Genomic DNA, 20,783 nt, shown 5'->3' with positions numbered 1-20,783 from the left:
GGGCAAGTCACACTCTCTCAGCCTCAGGAAGGTCATGGCACACCTCCATTGAACAACTCTTGCCAAGTAAACCCCACGATAGGTTCATCTTAGGGTTGCCATAAGTCACATATAACTTGAAGGCACAACAACACCACCACCATAAAAGATATCCAGCTTGGTCTGTCAGAGCACTCTGGTGCCTCACCAGACTACAAATCCCAGCATCCTGTAGACTAGTCATGGCAAAGTGGTGTCAAACTGCTTTAATTCTGCGGTGTGGATACACTCCAAGTCAACTCTGGCATCTAACCATGAACCAGGTCATCCAACTATAATCTGGGAGACTATAATCTGGCAAGAGATTGATCCACTTGGTTCTACTACCCATCAATGGGAACACCTAGATCTAAACCCTAGTTTCCCCAGACCAGTTCATCCAAAATACAGAGGACTTCCCAGCCAAAGAGAGTTGAGATACAGGGACAAGGTGGTTTAGACAATGCATTTCATAGACCACCTTCAAACTGAGTGAAATATTGACTTGATATCAATCAGTTGGACCTAGACTTATGGAAACCAACATGGTGCAGCAGTTTGAATGCTGGCCTAGGACTCCAGGAGACCAGGGTTTGAACACTTGCTAAATGGGGAAGAGTTTGAATCCCTGCAAACATGTAAGAAAAACGTCTGAACATTATCTTCCAAAGAGATGACTGTGATATTAGTACATCCGCTACGTCCGAGAAGAAATGCAGTGAATCATTGCATCCCTAGGTTGCACTGCTCAGAGACACACAAAAAACTAGGTCAGTGTTAAGTATCTGCTTTTATTGAGTGACGGTGGTGCCAAATTAAACCCCACCCTTACAACCATTTGTGCAGCTATTAGTTTTGCTTTTTAGAAACCTCATTACAGACCAGAGCCGCAGCGCGGATCTAAGACAAAGATTCCCCACCTTCCAAAACCGTGCCCCTTAAGAGACCGCATTAAAATTGGAGAATGATTAGTAGGCGGTTTACTAAGAGTGATGCGCTGGGATGGTCATGCCTCGCTTGGGGAGCGGTCAGTCCACAACCGTTGTTGGCTGGAGAACTCTTCAATAGTTGACTTTTTAACCCCCACCTCCTTTTCCCCTTGATGTTGTTGGATTTAAGCATGAGGAGTTACCATGAAAGCCAGTGGAAGATGAGAACGCATGACTTTGATCACTTTGAACAGCACATCACTTCACCTATACCTACATGTCAAGCAGTAATAAAATGTGAAGAAAATGTCACTGGTCCAGACTCCACTGACCTAACCCCTTCCAGAAGTCTTGGGCAAACACTCCCATTATCCCCAAGAGACATGGCCAGTGACCAATGACCATGTAGTTGGGGACGATGGGAGATGTCATCCAGCACTTTTGGAAGGCGCCAAGTAGTGGAAGGCTGCGTTATTCCAACTGATGTTCATCCCTTCTGACTCATTGCCTTTCCTTGCTGCAGCAACGCCTGATATATAAGGTTACGGTGCCCTATAGACGTCTTAATAAAATACGAAATATGGTTCCTGACCCCCACCCCCACCATAAATACAAACCAACAATTTATATAAAACACGACAAATTAAAAAAAGGTAACGTTTCGCCTACCACTACTATGCTCAGGAATTAAACCGAAATAAAACAACACAACAAAAAGAAACAGGAATGCTTCGAGTGATTCAGTCCTTCCAGGTTCACATACTTTGAGCTACAAAATGCGGCGCAGGGTTCGACGAGGCCACGTAACCAACTTGTTGGAAGTGGCCGGGATTCACAGCACCATGGATGCGCGCGGAATTGCCGTAGGATGAGTTTCCCGGATACCAAGGGCCGACGTAATGGTAGGCAGGCACTAAAGGAACGCAAGCGTCGTATCCCGGTAGAGGCGGCTGCGTGTAAGGATCGGGTATGACAGGGTAATACACGGCTCCGTGGGGCGGCAGAGGTGGTTCGGCGTTTGGTAAAGCCCCTGAAAAGGAAGGGAAGGGAGAAAGAAAGTCCATATGTATTCCAACAACTTGCAGTGGAGTTGCATAATTCTGACCTCTGTTCAAGTTGATTAATCATCTGTGTCTTGAACCAATTAATTCTATTTGCATGGTTACAGAGCTGTGACAGAAGTGCCCTTTCTTTTGAGATGCAGACAGGGCAGTTAGATAGTAAATCAGATTGTTATTATTGTGTTGTTGTTTTTTTAACATTCCCTCTGTCGAATCAAAACACGCAGAGGAAAAATACAGGAAGGCTAGCCCTTAACTCACAGCTCCGCTCATTAAAATTTGTCCCAATTAAAACATGTCCTGTTATGCGCTACGCACACAGCGCAATTTGCACAGCTGATGAGCCAGAACAATCTGGGCGGCAGCATCCCTCCCAAAACTTCTAATATGCAATGACTAACGGTAAGTGCTAAGAAAAGCCTGGGCTTTAGTACACACATAAATCATGCCAAGCCATGAAATTAGATTATCATGATTACTAAGAACCACTTATGAGGCTAATACTTTTCCCCAGTCAAATGACTGGATGGGTCTATCTCCTTGTGGCTGGGAAAAAAGGGTCCACAAGATACATTTTCAGGTCAATTACATGTGTCTCCCAGTGGCATAGATGTTTTCCCCAAGGTGCTCAAAATCAAAGCAGCCGCAGGAAGCTGCAAGTTGAAGTTCAGAGTCGGGGCACTTATCTCTTTTTCCAGGCTGCTTTTCATTATCAGAAAGGGGGGAAAGAGCTACTTTTCATTACAAAGGGAAAAAAAGATATGCGCATTACACAACTTGCAGGGTGTCAGGTACTTAGAGCCATGCCAAGTCATGACTGGTCAATCCAAAAATGCATCTCTTGACCCTGATCATTATTTAAGGGTGCAAATGGTGTGTTCAGCAGACAATATCGCAACTAGTTTACATCTCAGTTGCACTGAGCTGGGTTGTACGCAAGCCTTTTGCCTGTCGGAAGTCTTTGGATGCCAGCACCTACCAATGGCAGGGGCTATGGCCAATAGCCATGTGTGATGGACAATATGACCAAACAACATCTGGAGGTTCACAGGTTCTGCACTCTGGTATAGAGTAACCGTACCTCACAGCTTTATACGCTTGAACCAGAAACTCTATTAAAACCCTATGGAGACCTCGGCATGTGCCTCAAGAGGCCATGCTCAAAGCAGCCAACTTAACATCACAATCAAACATTTCTGCAAAGTGAGATTCAAGAGGATTCCAGCTTGTTGAAGGCAACACAGCATACTGTTTCACTTACAATGGGAACAACGAAACAAACCATGTTTTACTGTGACAGGAGGAGTTCAATCTGACCTCCCCAACAAATACAGAAGCAGTCAAAAGTTGCTTTAGGGTTACATTTTGTGCAAGGCAACAAGTCAAGTTTGCTCCCTCTGCTGGGTTCACAAACCACAACCAAACAAACCACAGATTGAAGAGTCAAGGATTGTTTTGCCACTCCTGCTACAACTGGAAATGAATGGATCCCCAATTCCCTGTGATGTGCAAAAGTCACAAACAGTAATGTTTTTTACACAAAGTCTTCCATGCCAAAGAGGAAGGGCACACCAAATCCTTTTCAACATTACTGCAACCGTACGCCAACAAAGTCACCACACAGGTACTGACCGTTTGCTGAAGTGTCGATGTGGACCTGGCGCATATCATTCCTTCCTACTTCTGAGTACGGTGGAGGCATGGATGGATCTATGACTGGGATGGGCTCCGGATACGGCTGGTAAGCTTCCATGTGAGGAGATGGCGGCACCTGCTGCACATGCATCATGGGGTTCCAGCAGCTTTGATGGTAATACTGGGGAAATGCACACCAAGAGAATGAAATTTTAAGTCTATTATCATGGCTAAGCAGAGCAAGAAAAACCAGTTGTGTTATCATGGGTTAACCTCTAATGGACCTACTACTAACTACAGGTCAGAGGAAGAAAGGAAGACCTCATGCCATTGGATAGGGTCCATCAGGGAGGTCACAGGTTTGGATCTACAAGACCTAAGCAAAGCCATGGAGGAGGACAGGGTTTTTTGGAGACGTCTCCTCCACAGAGTCACCATGTGTTGATGTCGACTCAAGGGCAGCTAACAACAACAAACAGTCCAGAAGGTTATGCTCCAGATTAAATGCACAACTGTACTGATAAACCATGCTATAGCTGCACAGGAATCAAACAGAGCTTTAATTGGTTCTGATGACTAACTTGCTCAACCGATCTGAATGAGACTAAAGTATGAACAAGTCATTCTAGATATCACCCATTACTATATTTGACTTGGGAAAGTCAACACATGCAACTGCTTTCATATAGGTTTAGGCTACACAGGGAATTCCCTTAACTGTACAGCATGGTTTCTCCCTTCTGCAAAAACTGGCTGGAGTACTATTTAGTTCTAAGAAAGCAGTTCACGAACACATACTGCAACTAAGCAGACACTACATCCTCTCTGCTCTAATGGAAGGGCAAAAGACACATCCTACAGAAGCTCTATCATTGGAACCTAGTTCTCAGGTGAACATCTACAAAGTGGACATACTCTGGAGAGGAGAAACTGGAGGAGTGATGTTTCAATGCTCCCCTTGCGCACTATTGTTGCTTTTGCACAGTACGCCTCTCTCCCGCCGTTGTGACAAACATGCCAAGGAGTTTATCACACGAAGGAGATCAGGAGTTTACCCTATGAAAATCCCAGAATATAGCAAAACGGTTTCACACAATGTTGCACAAAACCCACCATTAAAGTAGTCACAAAGAAGCATCAATGCACATCTTTTTACTTTCCGGATTTGAGCAACAATGCATTTCCGATATCACTTTATTTGTGCAATTATGTGTGATAATCATTCGCACAATTACTTGCCATTATTGCTTCATTTGCGGGATGCTTTAAATGCGCTTAAATCTCTCTTTAATGCCGAAATTAAAGCCCCAGTGTGATAAACTCCCAAGACTTGGGTCAAGGAGACTGGGAAGCCAGTATGGAGAGAAATGGATTCAGATGTTTGATGCAGTTTAGCAAATGCAACACCTACCAGAATGCTTAAAATCTGCAAACACAACCAATGGAAATTCACCTCAACATTTATATTCTCCCTCCAACCAGAGATAGTTTACCAGAATATGTCTTCTGAGCATCACTTTACCTGCAAGCCCAAATTAAAGTAATACTGCAAGATCTTTGGGTCTGAAAAGGAAAAGGAAACAGTGACTTGATTTTCCTTCCCAGACACGAATTAATAATAAAATAATATCATCTAATGATGGAAGATGAATATTAATTGCATCTTTACAAGTTATCATTAGAAGGCACAAGAACGAAAAGCTGAGCAGATTCAACAACAGCAACAAAATCCTTTTATAAACAACTTGTTTGCTGTTGAGAGTTAGGGTTCCAACAGCCTTCTAAGCTCATTTATCTAAGTATTAGTATCATATTTGCATATCTACTCTAATTATGAATACATTGACTAATTAAAAAGGATTCCTTAAGAAAGGAACTGTTTACTATGCAAATCAACTGCAGGTTGAACCTCCCTTTTGTGAAATGCTTGGGACCCGAAGTGCTTTGGAGTTTGGAAATCTTCGGATTTTGGAACACCCATATATATATATATATATGTACACAATGAGATATCTTGAAGATCGGACCCCAATCTACACACAAAAGTTACTTTACGTTTCATATACACCTTATATACATAGCCTGAAGATAATTTTATACAACACTTTAAATAGTTCTGTGCATGAAATGAGGTTTGCATACACTGGACCATCGGAAAGCAAAAGGTGTCACTATCTCATGCGCCGATGAAAAGCGTATGAAATATTTCGGCATTCCGGATGAGAAAGACTCAACCTGTACATGCAATTTTTGTGCACAGGCTTTGAAACTGTGGTTTTTGTTCTTACAGGAGGAACAAAATCACTAAAATTACTGGTTGTCTGCTTCCGTAACAGAAGAACGGTATCACTATACAAGACCGAGAACAGCAGACCCCCAACATGTTGGAGAGCTGGCTCCTTTTGAGTCACCTACCATTCATCCATAATGTCAGTGTCTTGTTTATGGCTGAGACAGACAGCCTTGAAAAGGGCGAGACAGTCTCTCACGCATTTTTCCAAGCCTCAAGAGAATTTGTGCCCAACATCAGAAGAAGCAACAAACTCTTTCCTCCTGTTGTACTTCATGCGGTTTGTGTGGAAATGTCTCTCAACCTGCGTTTCCTTTGGGATGCACACAACCGCTCACAGAGCTCCAAAAGTTGCATTAAAGATTAAGTGAGATCTCGAACATTTAAAATCAAGCCATTCATGTTGGTTCTGTCTTTGCTGCGGATGTCAGCGTTACTGGGTTTGAGAGGTTATTGCTCACATGATAGATCCTAAATAGAGCTATGTGATTTGTTACTAGGAACTATTAAGAAGACGGTGCACAAGATGAAAAACGTTAGCAGAACAGCCACAGATTGTTCTTTACTGGGCAGTAGAAAGTGTGCATCAACAACATTCAGTTATAACCTAATGGACAGCCCAGAAATGTGACTCAGAGGACAAATTTGGGATTGCTGGGGATTTAGGAAATGTAGGACTGGCACTCCTTTCCCCCCCAAAGTGCCAGGGACTGGTGCCATATTTGTGCCCATTGGCTACAACTGTTTCTTTGTTTCCTAAAAATGCCTTGTGAGCCACCTGTCCATGGCACTGATTTTGGGAAGACCTGGTTTAGGAGACAAACAGAGCTTTTGTCGCTCTTCCCGGAAAAGCCAACTGCATCTATATCTGAGCTGGAACAAATGCCTTTTTGGTTTACGGCGTCTGAAAAGGTCATGCATCTAAGTGGTAAACGCTCCAAATTCTCTGTTAGATCTTTGCACTAAACTCACACAAAGCGAACTCTTTCATAAAATCCCCCTTTACCCTATTGCTTGGTTTGTTTTTTTCCCCCTTGCAGAAATAAATCTGATGGATAAATTGCACTATTAGAGCCCAGCAACACTTTTTGAAGAGCCCCAGAAAGCCATGCTTCCCTTGTATTTTTGTACTGCAGAAATACTCCACAACCATCAGGAGAAAACTGCTGGTGATTTAAGTCTCTCTCTGAGTAAGTACTGATCTTTTGGGGCCAATGGAACAAACGCACACAAAAACGGCACTTGTTGAGACACTTTCCATTTCTGAAAGCAATGGTACCGTTTTAGTTTCCTTTGCCATATGGGAGTTCTGGAGACTGATGGGGTTTAATATCCATTTTGCTTACAAATATACAAACAGAGGATATTAGGCATAAACAGGCGGCAATTTCGTCCTCGCTTCATCCACTTCCCGGCCATTCCTGCTGCAAACCCGGGAAGGCTCTTTATTCTCCAGCCAAACCACAGCTTCAAACGTCAACTCCCCAAATTCAAAGCTTCAGATCTGGTTTTGCAGGAAAGGTCGCCATTCCTCAGCTGCTGTCCTCTTTCCTGCCCCAGCCCTGCCAGCATCTTTTTAAAGCGCTTTTGTGGGAATAATAATCGCAGGGACATAGTTTCCCCGCACATGGCCCTTTTACATATATCCATCCATAATTTCTCCCTGCCCTGTTTCCACATTAATCCGTTACTTCACACACAAAGCCTGCACACAAGTTTGCATTTACTTTAACCACTTTTAAATCAAATTTCTCCCTCTTCCTCCCTCTTTCTGGCACATTTTTCTGACCCAAATTAACAAAGCTGAGCTCCAATTCGAACATTAGTCCAAGAGATACAGGTTAGTTCGGATCGGAATTACAGATCCAATTCCCATCGCCTCTCCAGAAACATACTGTTCTTGACATAAAATTAATCCCAGACTGAAAACAAAATGGTTTCTTACCCCTCGGCAGGTCATTTCCACTTGGATCACAAGAGTATGGAGGAGTTACACTTCCGTTTTCTCCCACATCGCTGCTTGGCACAAGGGGAGGCGACTGGTACGGGAAAGGAGCTGAAGGAATCACAACTATATACAGTGAAATGAGAATCATCAAACTAGATTGTAACACAGCGAAGTCCATAAAACAGATCCTAACCTGTGCACTGGGTCTGAGAGCCTATCAAAGCCACAATGAGGATCTCGTACTTTGGACACGTCATGAGATGACAGGAGTCATGGGAAAACAAAGCAGCACTCAGCAAAGTCGAAGGGAAAAGGGAAGACTACATTACGGAAGGATTGACTCAAAGAAGCCACTGGTCTGAGTTGGCAAGATTTGAACTGATGGCCTTAGGTGTCTCATTCACAGGATTGCCACAAGTCAAAGTCAACTTGATGGCAAATAATAACAACCAGTGAAAATTTGGTTCTTAATGAAAAGCAAAGCCCTGTTGTATTGGATGGTTTGAGGTATGGTCTTTCTCCCCAGACCTGCTAGTCATTCCTACAGACATGCTTTCATTTCATCTGGTGCGATAGTACATTTTTATGTTTTTGAAGCACCTTCTGTTTGTCCTCCCTATTAAGCTTTACTGTTCGACCTTACCTTGTAGAGTCAGGAGGTAGAGAAAATCTTGTTCCTTTTCCCATATCATGGATACTTTTGTACCCCTCTAATATGTCTCCGCAGAAAGACAAGGGCAAACCCCTTCTGAAGAAACTTGCCAAGAAAACCCCACGATAGGTTCACCATAAGTTGGAAACAACTTGAAGGCACAGAACAACGCGTCTCCTCCATTTTGTTCCCCTCTTTTCCCAAACCGAACAGCCTCACACATTGTAACTTCCTTTATAGGGGACTTGCTTCATCCCTCTCCTCCTGTATTTGGGGTACAGATTAACATTTGTTATCATTTGCTATCATGACACCTTAGACCTATGGATGGGAAACCTCCATGAATCCTAGTCATCAAATTCAGGGCTGTGCCCTCCTTTACTGAGTCCACCCATCCATAATGTGGTCCTCCTCTTTTCATACTGTCATCCACTTTACCAAGCGTTGTTGTCTTTTTCAGTGCATTGGCTTGTCTCGTGATATGTCCAAAGTACTAAAGTTTAGTTACTTTAGTCTAGTAATGTTGCTTCTAGTGAGAGTTAAGGCTTGCTTTGCTTAAAGCTCCATTTATTTGACTTTTCAGCTACCGATGGTAGATCTCTTCTCCAGCACATTTCAAATGAATTGATCTTCCTCCCATCAGCTTTCCTCCATGTCCAGCTTTCACAACCATACATACAAATCAGATATACAATAGCATGGATAATTCTGACTTTAGTATGTAATGGTACATGTTTACATTGAGGATCCTGTCTAGCTCCTTCACAGCAACCTTTCCAAGTCTTAGCCTTCTTGTGTATTCTTGACTAGTTTCCTTTTTAATTAACAACTCAGACCAAGGTATAGAAAATCCATCTCAACATCAAGAGTTAACAAGTAACTCTACAGCTGAATAGAAAGAAAAACACTATGATTTTCAAACAGGTTCATCTGTTGCAGCAGCAACAATGGTTTTTGTGGCACTTCAAAGACTGACTAGTTTTATTCGGCACATGTTTCCATGGAATACAGCCCACCAAAACTTATGCCAAAACAAAACTTGCTAAGACTTTTAAGCTGCGGTGGTTATGAGTCCTTTTTGTTCGGGAAAATCAGAAGGGACAGTCAAGGCCCTTGCACAACTTTCTCCAGTTGTACGACATCCATGTATTTCACACTCCCGCACACATGCACACAAGCTGCGAGCAATTGGTCGGTTTGGGAACAAGCGGCTCAGTCCTTTTCTTTCACTTCCAGGGGCTCAAATAAGAAGCATGTGGCTTATACATATCATGTTCCCTCTGTTATTTAACAAATGCTTTCATGGACTTGTAAACCTTTACGCATCAGGCACTGATGACTGGGTAGCACATATATATTTATACAAGTACATATATAGGAACACCACGTAGAAATTTGGTGGCATGTGGGGTGACTTTTTGGAGTGCTGTGATGACAATAATGTTGCTTCTATGCAAAGGAAGTAACCTGATAAATTTGCTTCTTTACCCAGTTGAATCCAGACATCGGGAAAGGGTTTTCTTCCTCCCTTCTGACTACAGTTTCCATAATAGAAAGAGCCAGCCATGATTCTCAGAACTGTAGCCTTTGAAGAGAAAGGAAGCTTTCCCAGGCTCTACAGCTGTCACTCAGAAAATGCCATTTCATCCTCTCCTTCCTTTATTCCCCTTCTGTCTGCCTCTGCTAACCTGTTCCCTGCTTTCCCACCTATTTCTGCAACAACAGAAGACTGGATTTTAAATAGCACCGAGAGTTTCAACATATTCTAACAGTGACATGAGACAGTAAGAAGCCTCTTTCTCCCCGTCTTCTGATGTTTATGTACCTCTAAAAATAATGATACGGATTTCCTTGCCAAATGATATGTTCCCCCCGCCCCAACCCTGATTTTAATTCATCGCCTTCACTTCATTTTAGTGTTGTTAGCGATAATGAAAATGAAAAATTACTGATCAGAAAATAACGCTCTGTCTTTGGAGTTTGGTCCTCCCACTCCTGATCCCTGGAGACAATCCACAGCTAAGGGATGATAAGATATGCAGCAAAGTAAAAAGCGAGAGACGCACCAAACTGGAATAGTATTCCCTCTAGCCTTCTCTGCCTCTCTCTAGGGAAGCCTTAGGAATTTGTTAAGAGCCAGAGATTGGCACATGACACATGGTTATTTTTCATGTGATGGGCACAATAGGTGTCCAGACTCTGACTTGCTCAATGTGCAGCGTCCTTCTGCTAGAGAGCTTCCAAGGCTTCTCAGTTTTTCAAGAAGCACTGAGCCAGTTGCAGAAACTACAGAGAGAGGGAAGGCCGGCAGCTTTAGGAAGATCCAGCAGCTAAAGGAGGTCAATTTGGCACTTTTAAGGAAACACTGTTTTGCTTTTAAGTCTGTAAGGTGAAACATCACAAGAGCCCCATACAGACAAGCCAAAATAAAGCTGTTTCGGGTCACTTTGGAGGTATGCTGTTTAAATGATGCCTGCGTCCTAAGAGTCCGGAAACCAGCTAAGGACTGGAGGGTGGCTTTGGCACGACTTCCGGACTCTTAGGACACATGCATCATTTAAACAGCATACCTCCAAAGTGACCCGAAGCAGCTTTATTTTGGCCGGTCTGTACGGGCGCAGGATTTTCTGGGGCTGAGAGTGTGTAACGCACACAGAGTCATCCAGTGGGTTTCCAGAGGGAACTCAAATCCTGATCTCCAGGGTTGTAGTCCAACACTCAAACCACTGCACTATTTGGTTTCTGGGCACAGTACAAGGTATTGGTAATGACCTTTAAAGCCCTTCATGGGATTGCTTCCTTCCGTACAATCCACCCCACGCTCTCAGGTCCTCTGAGAAGAATTTACTACAGCCTATAAACACCAGGTTGGCTACAGTTACCCAGAGGACCTTTTCTTCAACTGCTCCCAGATTAGGGAATGGCCTGTCGGAGGAGATCCATCACATTACCAGCTTGGCCAGCTGTCAAGACGGATCTCTTCCGGCAGGCCTTTCACGAATAACAAACCTGGCCACCATCGAACCGACCATCACACTGAATACCCTGCGACCCTGTTTGCTAGTCTCTGATTATTTTAAAGGATTATTTTAACGTTTAAATGTGTTTAATTGATGTTTTTCTTTGGGGGGGGGAGAATCATTTGGTTTATGCTGTATTGTATGGATTTTATTGTAAGCCGCTTTGATCCTGATTATTATATTATTAGACTCACTGGCTCCCTAAGAAAATGTGGTTGTCGTCTCATGACAACCCTGTCGATGAGATATCACCAAGAGTCCCTATCCTCCACTGCTTTGCTTTGGTCCTGTAAATTGGAGTCAAACTAGACAAGAGCACATCATTGGAATTGGTGCTTTCTTAAGTAATGAAAATGTTCTAAAACAGGCTTTTCCTCATGTCTACACTTTGCATTCAAGCATGCTTTGTTTTGCAAGTGGCTATTGGAAAAGAACCATGTGCCCAACTTGCAAACCTGATTATGGAGACATGCAACTATAAATTTTCTAGGGCATGGCATGGGGGCATGGTTTATCACTAAGAACATGTAACCTTCTTAACATCTAATGTGATCCTTGCATATTCTCAGCCCTTACTGGTATGTACATGTATATAAACATTTAAATATTACTGGGGGGGGGAGAAGCACCAGTACTCGCACCTTGCCTTCCCACAGAAGGGGATATGATGATGGGTTGCACAGCGTTGTGTGGTGCACTTGTGGTCACGCTGACTTGAGTTGGCGCCGCTGAGCTGGAGGAGAAGGCCGAGTCTGGAGCAGGATTGGCGCAAGAGGAGGAAGAAATAACTGCAGAATTCACCATCACCTGCAAAAAGAAAGAGCCAAGCTCAGAAAAGGGGGCCAGGGAAGGGAGGCTATCCCACAAGCTTTTTGTCACAGCTTGGATTGTCACAAGAGAAAGGCCACACAAGGACAAGGAGCGTGGTATGAAAACCTCTTTGGCACAACAGAAGTTTTCATTTATAATGACCCAGTTTAAAAGCATTAATGCTAAACAGCCATTTAGTACTGCTGGAATGAGCAGACTCAATTTCACTTCTAAGGCCTTTAAGGATTCTTGTATGATTGTCATCCAGGCCGAGTGACTACAAACCCTCTCTCTCTCACACACACACACACACCTTAGTTTTAAAACAGACTTTGTCACCTCCCTACTGCTGTATTAGTGAAGCAAAACGGTTGCAGAGATGCTCAGCATGCCTAATAATGCTCTATGAAGGAGTGTGATGCAAACAATTAGCCCTGTACCCCAATTTTGCCTTGTGAACTCAGTCACTAGTCTATATTTCAGAACACAACCTGATGATGATGATGAAGATGATGGATGATCAGAGGTGGCCAAGTGAATAAACCCTTAGTTGCTCAAAAGTGGGTTCAAACTAATGTGAAGTATTTGGCCAGCTCAATTTTATAACTGTCAGAGGGTTGGAGCAAAAACCAATCTTGGAGGGAAGGAGAGGTAAACTACATGAAGATGCTGCTCTTACCTTAAGACAGGTAAATTGCAGCCTCCCATCCCTTTTTGCATCCTCTAACTCTCCCAATGCTTGCCCACCAATGTCTTGAAGATACAAAAAACCAAGTTCTTTTTGCTTTCTTGCTCCCTTTCCTGCTTTATGTAACTAAAGGCAGTGCTGTGACTACCAGAGAGGAGGCTCAGGTGCTCAGAGCAGCTTAGCTGCATTTCTGGGCCCTTTGCTTCATCACCCTCTTGGCAGAATGGTAGCAAGCCCTTTTGCTATTGCTTTTTAAAGCAAACCTTAAGCCAAGCCTGAAATCTGCATGGCCCCCCCAAATATCCCTTGCCCCTCAACATCTGGCAGGGAACAAATGGTCCTGATGGATGGAGAAACTAGGCAACGAGGAAAATAACTGGTGGAACTATTTGTTCTCGCCTGCAAAGACAACATTCATAAAAGATTTACGCCACCATTTCACAGCTTCTCCTCCAAAGAGATTACCTTCTGAGAATAACTGTATGAAGCAACTCCTTCTTGAGAAGACAGAGGACCTGTTCTCCCGTCTTGCAGAGACTAGACAATTAAGAAAGGAGAAATTGAAAACCATTATTGGATGCTAATATCTTAGAATATATCAATGAGGGTCAACTCCAAAATGCAACCCGCACCCACTCCCACTTACACAACTGAAACCTATAGGTAACAAACATGAAAGGTATGTTCCCAAACAGAAGGCACTGATAAAACTGTGTATATATAACTAATGTGGGCTTTAAAATGAATACTGAAAATGTAAAGGAAATGGTGAATTCTGTCCTTTTGAAGGCTCTTGTGAATCATGACAAGTGAATTTGTTTCAAATGAAACATTCTGTTTGCACCCATAGTTTGGCTGCTTTAAGACTTTGTTACATCAAACCTGGTTTAAATGCTATTTCACACCAAGGGCCCATCCACATTGCATAATTATAGTACCACTGCTCCACTTTAATTCCCATGGTTTCATTATATAGATTTGCAGTTTAGGGCCATTTAAAATTCTCCCCAACTACAAAGCCCAGGATTGCACAAGATGGAACCAGGGCAGTTAAAATAGAATATAGCACTATAACTGTATAGTGCGAATGGACCCTAGAACAAAGTGGTGCTTCCAATGACTCTGGGCAGAATCAGATATGGCACTTGTCAATCACATGGTCGACAGAAGAAAGAATGATGTCTGATTTGCCCCTGTGAGGTTCTTTGGACACTTTGGGCAAGAAGGTGGCAAACAATGGCAGATGCTGGAGTGCACACAACCAGCCAGTTCCTCAGTTCCAAAGCTGAAATGAAACCTGGCTGCTTGCCACTCTCACCGGATGCCACAGTTGCTACGCTGAGTAGGTTTGCTTAAGCCTCCAAAAAACAATACAGAGAAGGTCAGGCAAACACCACTTATTACACTGGATCCAAATCTCAACACTCCCTTCACGGCCCACTTGCTTGAATGCTAACACACTATGACAAAGGTTAATTTCACAGAACTTGACTAAAGCTTACTAAGTTTGCAGTAGATTCAGCAGCGCTAAATACTGTCGGAGTTTCACAGTCTGGATCTGGAAGAGATGAGCAAACAGATAACTGAAAACAGGCCAGTGTTATGTTGATGCTGTTTTCTTGCAAGTATGCAAAAGATTTAAGGTAGTCTAGAGACCCAGTGTGGCAAAGTGGTTTGGGCGTTGGACTAGGACTCTGGAGACAAGGGTCCAAATCCCTGTTAGGCTAAGAAAACCCAATGGATGGCATTGGGCAAGCCTTCCCTGAAGGGATATTGCCAAGAAAACCCAGTGAAAGGGTGGCCCTAGGGTCACCATAAGTTAGAAATGACTGAAGGCACACAGCAATAACAACAATGTGGGTATACAATGGGCCCTTGCCTTATGCGGGTGATCCGTTCCGGACCCCCCCTCCCGTGTAAGGCGAATTCCACCTATGCTGGAGCCCCATTCATTTGAATGGGACGCAACGACCCTTGTGCCACGCGCGCTCCCCACAGCTTGAGCACGTATGCTCATGTCCACGTAAAGTGCGCCCACCTATAACGCGGGCGCACTGTATAAAGAATGCTGCTACTGACCTGAAGGAGTATAGAGATAATCCTCATGGTACTCTCCTGACAAGGAAGAGGAGAAGCACATTATCAGAGAGAGAGATTAAAAACACACTCGATGTGAAAATCCTTCAAAGGAAAGACTATTAGAGAAAGTTTCAAAATCTTCCCTTTTCTTTGGTAGGATTGGCTTGGCGAAATCCTAGTTACTCACAACTAGAGGAGACTCACTTCAATCTATGTGTTGATCCACTACCCACTCAGAGAGTCAATGGGTCTCTTCTACTTGGGACTAGCCAACAGGATTCAGTCTGGCATGTCTAAAAGAAGATGTTGACTTAGATTAAAGGGTCTTGTCATGGCAAATGAGTATCTGACGCAGGTACCAGATCCCATCTGATTTGAAGCTAAGCAGAGTCAGCTCTAGTTAGTCCTTGCTGTGGGAGAAATGGCCAATGAATACAAGGTGTATTTCAGAGGAAGGGCCTGGCAAAGCTACAGTTGGCCCTCTGTTTTCATGGAGGACCCATTCTGGATCCCCCCGTGAAAACGGAGGCTCGCACATATTCAAGCCTCATAGCGTATGCCATTAGAAATAGCAGAGGTCGCCCCTCCACAGATATTCGAGGGCGCAGATCCCAGGGGCGACTGTACCTCCAAGTATTCCTTGCCTAAGAAAACCCTATGAAATGCATGAGGCCGCCATAAGTAGACCAACAACTTTGAGGCGCATCCACACAAAACACAGAGAGTACCAACACCTTCCGCAGAAACCAGCTTCCCTAGCCACATGGGCTAGTAGTGATATGATAACTGCACTTCTGTACCGTTTGCAGACCTACCGCAGGATGAACAGAGAAGTAGGAGCTTCTCTTTGGAAATGTGGTGCTTACCGTTATCACTTGGCTCATCTACTTCTTCCTCCGAGGAATTGAGACCCTGCTTGTTGGGTGGGATGGGGCTTGGGCCCGTCCTTGCTACCCAAAATCCTGCCGGAGCAGGAACAATTGGAGTTGGGTTGCTCTGATTCTGGGGACAAGATCGATGGCAGGTTTCATTAGAACTGCATAGAGTTTACATTACCACACTCTAAGCTGAAGGAGGCAAGGCAGGTGAGTCTTAAAATTAACAATCACAACTCAACAACCAAAGTATGGAGGTGGACAACAGAAACACAAGTGAATGGGGTTTTTTGTTTTACTTCACACATACCGTGAAGTATAACTACAAATTCATAGTATCAACATTTTAAAAAATGAGGTCTGACGACACATTTATGGCTTTGATGAATGCCAGTTAAACAATGTCTTTTCTCCTCTTATGCATATGCTTAGCTACTTTGAATAATGACAATGAATCACTACAACACTAAACCGTTCCAATCGACTAATAAGAATGTGCCATCTCAGTTCCAATGCAGTGAATCACTCCTGCAAATTCAGCCTTTTGTATATACTGGATATATACAAAATGTCTACACAACATGTTTTCTTCTGAATGTAGTAATATTTTACACCGGATACAGCTGTACTGATTACTCTGCTTCATGATGCAAGATACTGTTTAACTGAATCCTCTTAGCCGTATCCTTTATATACTAATCTGATCTACTGTCTGAACCTGGAAGTTAAGCAAGTTAAGCCCTGGTTAGTACTAAGATGGGAGGCCACCAATGAATACCAGGTGCTGTAGTCTATACTTCAGAGGAAGGAACTGACCAAGTCATCTCTAGCTAAAGAAATCCTATACAATCCGCTGAGTCGCCATAAATCGATAGGCAACTTTGGAGGTAATACACACAGACAATGTGCCAAGAAACCACTACCTCTCTTAAAACACTCCCTTTTATGCAGCAGTCAGTTGCTTTTCTATGCCATTATCTTCCATTCGGTGACTTACAGCTAAGGCAGGATAAGTTGTGTCGTCCCCTTCTTCAATTTCGTAGAAAGTGATGGTTTCTTCCAGACCTTGAGGCTCCTCGCCATTCTCAGGTGAAAAACCGTATTGGCACTCCTTATTGACACACTGCATTTGCCGGCGGCTACGGCTGTAGGAGCTTCCAGAAGGAAAGAGCAAGGCATTAAAAGCCATCACTGTGACCATAACATTCCTTGCGACTGGGATGTTTAGGGGGAAAAAATCTTATCTTGAAAGAGCCCATCTACCAATGAACAGATATCATGTTAAAGGTATCCTACAGTAACTTGCAATATGCTTCTGGCCTCAGTTCAAGGTGCTGGTGATCAGATACAAGGTGCCGATGATCATATACGAAAAGAAATCACTTCAGACACTGATATTCATGTGGTTTTCTGGGGCTGAGAGTATGTGACTCGCCCAAGGTCACCAAATGGGTTTTGACGGTCAAGCTAGAAATTGAACCCTGATCTCCAGAGTTATCGTCCAATGCTCAAGCCACTATGCCATGCTGTCTCTCAACATGTCTGTTTTCACTTACTATTTTATTTGTGTTAAATTGGTTAAACTGATTTTACTCTCAGCCACAGCGAAGCCAAAACATAAATATCTTAATAATAAATGAACTATTGAATTTAAATATCCTGAGTGATCTGTGTTTTTAATGTCAACAGTTTCTCATTTTTATTCCCTATAGCAAGAACAGGCCTGATGTCAGTTGTGAGACTATGGACATCTATTTGAACTCCGGGTCAATAAAAGAAAAGGAAAGCTGTATTTGAACACAGAGACGCAGGAATCGTTGGTTGTGTTAGAAACCATTAAACAGTTGCCTCAGGCATGCAAACAGAAAAAGCTATAGAAGATAGAAGCTAATGTGTGTAATTTTTTTTCTAAGATAGAAGAAATGAGTTCATTAAACACATGCCACCTTCTCTGGAGTTGCTGCTCTGGTTTACAAAGCCCAAAGGGATTGCAACTCAGCAGCAGAGAATATTCTCAGTTGGAAGGAAGTCAAATGGTTCTGTGCAAGGTTCAAGGATCTAATGTAGCATTGCTACCAAAATACTTCTCCATGGCAGCATTGCAGAACTCCTGCTTTTTAGAGTAAATGCTGGGTTGGACCAAAGACCAGCCGTCTCATTCAGGGTAAAAACAGCTCCAAGAAGAAGCGTTACTCCTTTCTGCATCCCCTTCCACTGGGAGATAACCTTAGAAGGTTGAACCAGGTGCCTTCCCAAAGTTGTAGACTATTGGTCCTCAACCTCTCGAGATATTTTGGATTTGGCCTTCCAGAACCTCTGCCCATTAGTTGTGTTGATTTGTGCTTCTAGGAACTGGACCCAAAAATGAGGATCACTGTTGTAGCCGCCAGTCCCCAGATTGATCAATACCTGGCAGAGGTCTTAATGCAAAATATCTGGAGGACACCCAAATGGTAGGTTCTTAGGGATGCAATTCTTCTCCAAGCTTCAACTTCAGAGAAGCAAAGAGTAATTTTAGCAATTTTCTTCCTGCTGTGAAAAAAAACCTTCAAAAACCCACACAATTTTTCGAAACTTATCTGTAATTCGGGACTTACTCCGCAGGAAATTTGCATGCGTTTGCTTTGCACAGAAAACAGCCTTTTGTTGCGCAGGAAATAACACTCCTCCTTAGAAATACCATTTCCCACTTGGAAAATGCTGCTTCCCGCACGCAAAAACAATGTTGTGTTCTATGCAGGGGAGCATAGACTGATAGAATAAGCAACACAGATTTCGAACACTGTTTCTTGGATATATTTCATATGCTTACCGTGATCTATATGAAAAGTTATCGTAGCTCTGATAACACCTCTTTCCTGCTGTAGAATAGAAGGCTATTTCAGGCCCTACTATGTTGTTCCGGTTTATAAACCGGGCAGATCCCCTAAGTTTCAAAGGAATTGAAAACAGAGAGAGAGAGATTAGTACAAACTCATATGCTGCAAAAAAGAGACTCAATAGAACCGCCGCTGGATCTGTAAATAATGGAACCACAACTGGATGTATCCTATCCTCTTTTTAGCGCATGCACTGCAAAACCAGTTCAGCAGCAACAGAAAACTATCATTCAGGACAATGAATGTTCCTGGCTGCATAGTTTATGGCCATTATTCACGGACCAGAAATCTTATCAGCTCAATGATGAAATTAGCAATGCAGGAAATTCATAGCGCCGAATTGCCCACACGGTGATAAAAACGGGAACAGTACTTGATAGGCTGCAAAGTGTCTACCTGGACATGCCATATCCCCTGCCAGGCCGCTGGGAATTGGGAGGCTGGTAATGTTCGTAAGGACTTATATGGCCTCCACTTTGGGAGCAATGAACCGGAGACGATCGTCCTGACGAAATGCCATGCTGCAGCCGAGGAGGAAGGACAGAGTGCCCTTTGCTATAGGCTACAGTCATATAGACCTCTTTGCCTCTGACTTTTTTAAACAGTTTCTTCCGCGATTTTATGTCCATATCTGAAAAAAAGAAGAGGAAACAACTCAAAAAGAGAGATGCAGAGGGAGCATGCAACTGCATTGGCTCTGGACACGTTTCATTTCAATGACTTCTCTACTTTAAGTCAGGGGTGGTGAAGGTGCGACCCACAGCCACGTTTTTGCAGCCGCCAAACCTCCAAATGTCCACCAGAACTTATTTTTTTCCTAGGCTAACTTGGTTTTTTTGCTTGCAAATGACCCAAAACATGCTAAAAAAATTGCACACAACTGTGGTGGGATTCATAGACACAGCCTTGTTTGTCTGGAGTATCAGTGGCACCTTTGAGACTGACTGCACAAAAGGAGTTGTAGCATAAGCTTTCATGAATTTGGTCTTCTAGCAATCTAGAATAAGGCCATTAGAAGTAGGAAGCAGAGCGTCAAATAATCATTGTATTCCTCTTTGGTGCAATTATAAATGAATAGTTCCTCAAGGCCTATACAAACTGCACCTGTCAAAGCATACCTTCCTGAAATATACACTCATTCCACTGAACTGTTACAGCTCTGGTTGTCATAACATCCCATGAGCAACTAGCTTCCTTGGAAGACCAAGCTCAACAAGGCTAAATCCTTAAAGCATCCCCCATAAAAGACCTCAACTAGGCTGGTTTTACACATCATGGTAAGCTAAGTTGTGGTTTGTCGAATTCTGACTGTTTCTAAATGGTGCAAAAAATAAAAAAAGATCATGGTTTTGTTAGAAAGTCACAAACCAGATAGAAAAATAGGGTTTGCTGTTAGAAACCAGCTCATCAAAACATCTGAACCTACAATGGTCGCCTCTCCCTGGTTTGTCTTCCCAGCTGCCTACCCTAAATCAGGAACCAACAAAGGGATGGAAAAGACACAGATCAGAAACTGGAAAATACAACCATGGCATTTTTAGGGCTATGTGGACATGTTCTAGAAGAGTTTATTCCTTGGCCACATAGCCCCAAAAACCCACAAAAAACTATGGATGCTGGCCATGAAAGCCTTTGACTTCACAGCTATGGCATGTTTGCTATCTGCATGACAATGCATGGCTAAACCCAACAAACCATTGCACCAGGATGGCTGAATTGGTTTAATTGTTCCAGACCTCTCAATGGTTAGGGGCCCAGTGTCAAAGGATAGGAAAATGTGTAGCTGGCTTCCCTTTCTTATTTCCCCTAGTCATTTCTCGAAACCCATGATTCTTCTGTTATCAACATTTTTATTACTTGAATGAAAATGCAGGGGATCGTTGAAGCTGCAAAGCTAAA

General features: G+C 43.2%; 1 protein-coding gene across 1 annotated transcript in view; it reads right to left on the bottom strand.

Moving 5' to 3' along the window:
- Window positions 1–1,523: 1,523 nt before the first annotated feature.
- ALG13 (ALG13 UDP-N-acetylglucosaminyltransferase subunit) overlaps window positions 1,524–20,783 on the bottom strand; it is a 45,836-nt gene continuing 26,576 nt past the window's right edge. The window contains exons 16-27 of the mRNA XM_042480091.1: window positions 19,281–19,515; window positions 18,818–18,931; window positions 17,003–17,159; window positions 15,997–16,132; window positions 15,131–15,166; window positions 14,554–14,609; window positions 13,517–13,588; window positions 12,195–12,360; window positions 7,879–8,004; window positions 5,166–5,206; window positions 3,641–3,824; window positions 1,524–1,977 (exon numbers count right to left, since the gene is read on the bottom strand). Coding sequence (XP_042336025.1) covers window positions 1,703–1,977; window positions 3,641–3,824; window positions 5,166–5,206; window positions 7,879–8,004; window positions 12,195–12,360; window positions 13,517–13,588; window positions 14,554–14,609; window positions 15,131–15,166; window positions 15,997–16,132; window positions 17,003–17,159; window positions 18,818–18,931; window positions 19,281–19,515 — 1,598 coding nt within the window. The 3' untranslated portion in view covers window positions 1,524–1,702. The remainder of the gene's footprint in view (window positions 1,978–3,640; window positions 3,825–5,165; window positions 5,207–7,878; window positions 8,005–12,194; window positions 12,361–13,516; window positions 13,589–14,553; window positions 14,610–15,130; window positions 15,167–15,996; window positions 16,133–17,002; window positions 17,160–18,817; window positions 18,932–19,280; window positions 19,516–20,783) is intronic.

The sequence above is a fragment of the Sceloporus undulatus genome, chromosome 7, assembly GCF_019175285.1.
Source record: "Sceloporus undulatus isolate JIND9_A2432 ecotype Alabama chromosome 7, SceUnd_v1.1, whole genome shotgun sequence".
NCBI classification, from domain to species: domain Eukaryota; kingdom Metazoa; phylum Chordata; class Lepidosauria; order Squamata; family Phrynosomatidae; genus Sceloporus; species Sceloporus undulatus.
This window is presented reverse-complemented; position numbering and strand designations above follow the sequence as displayed.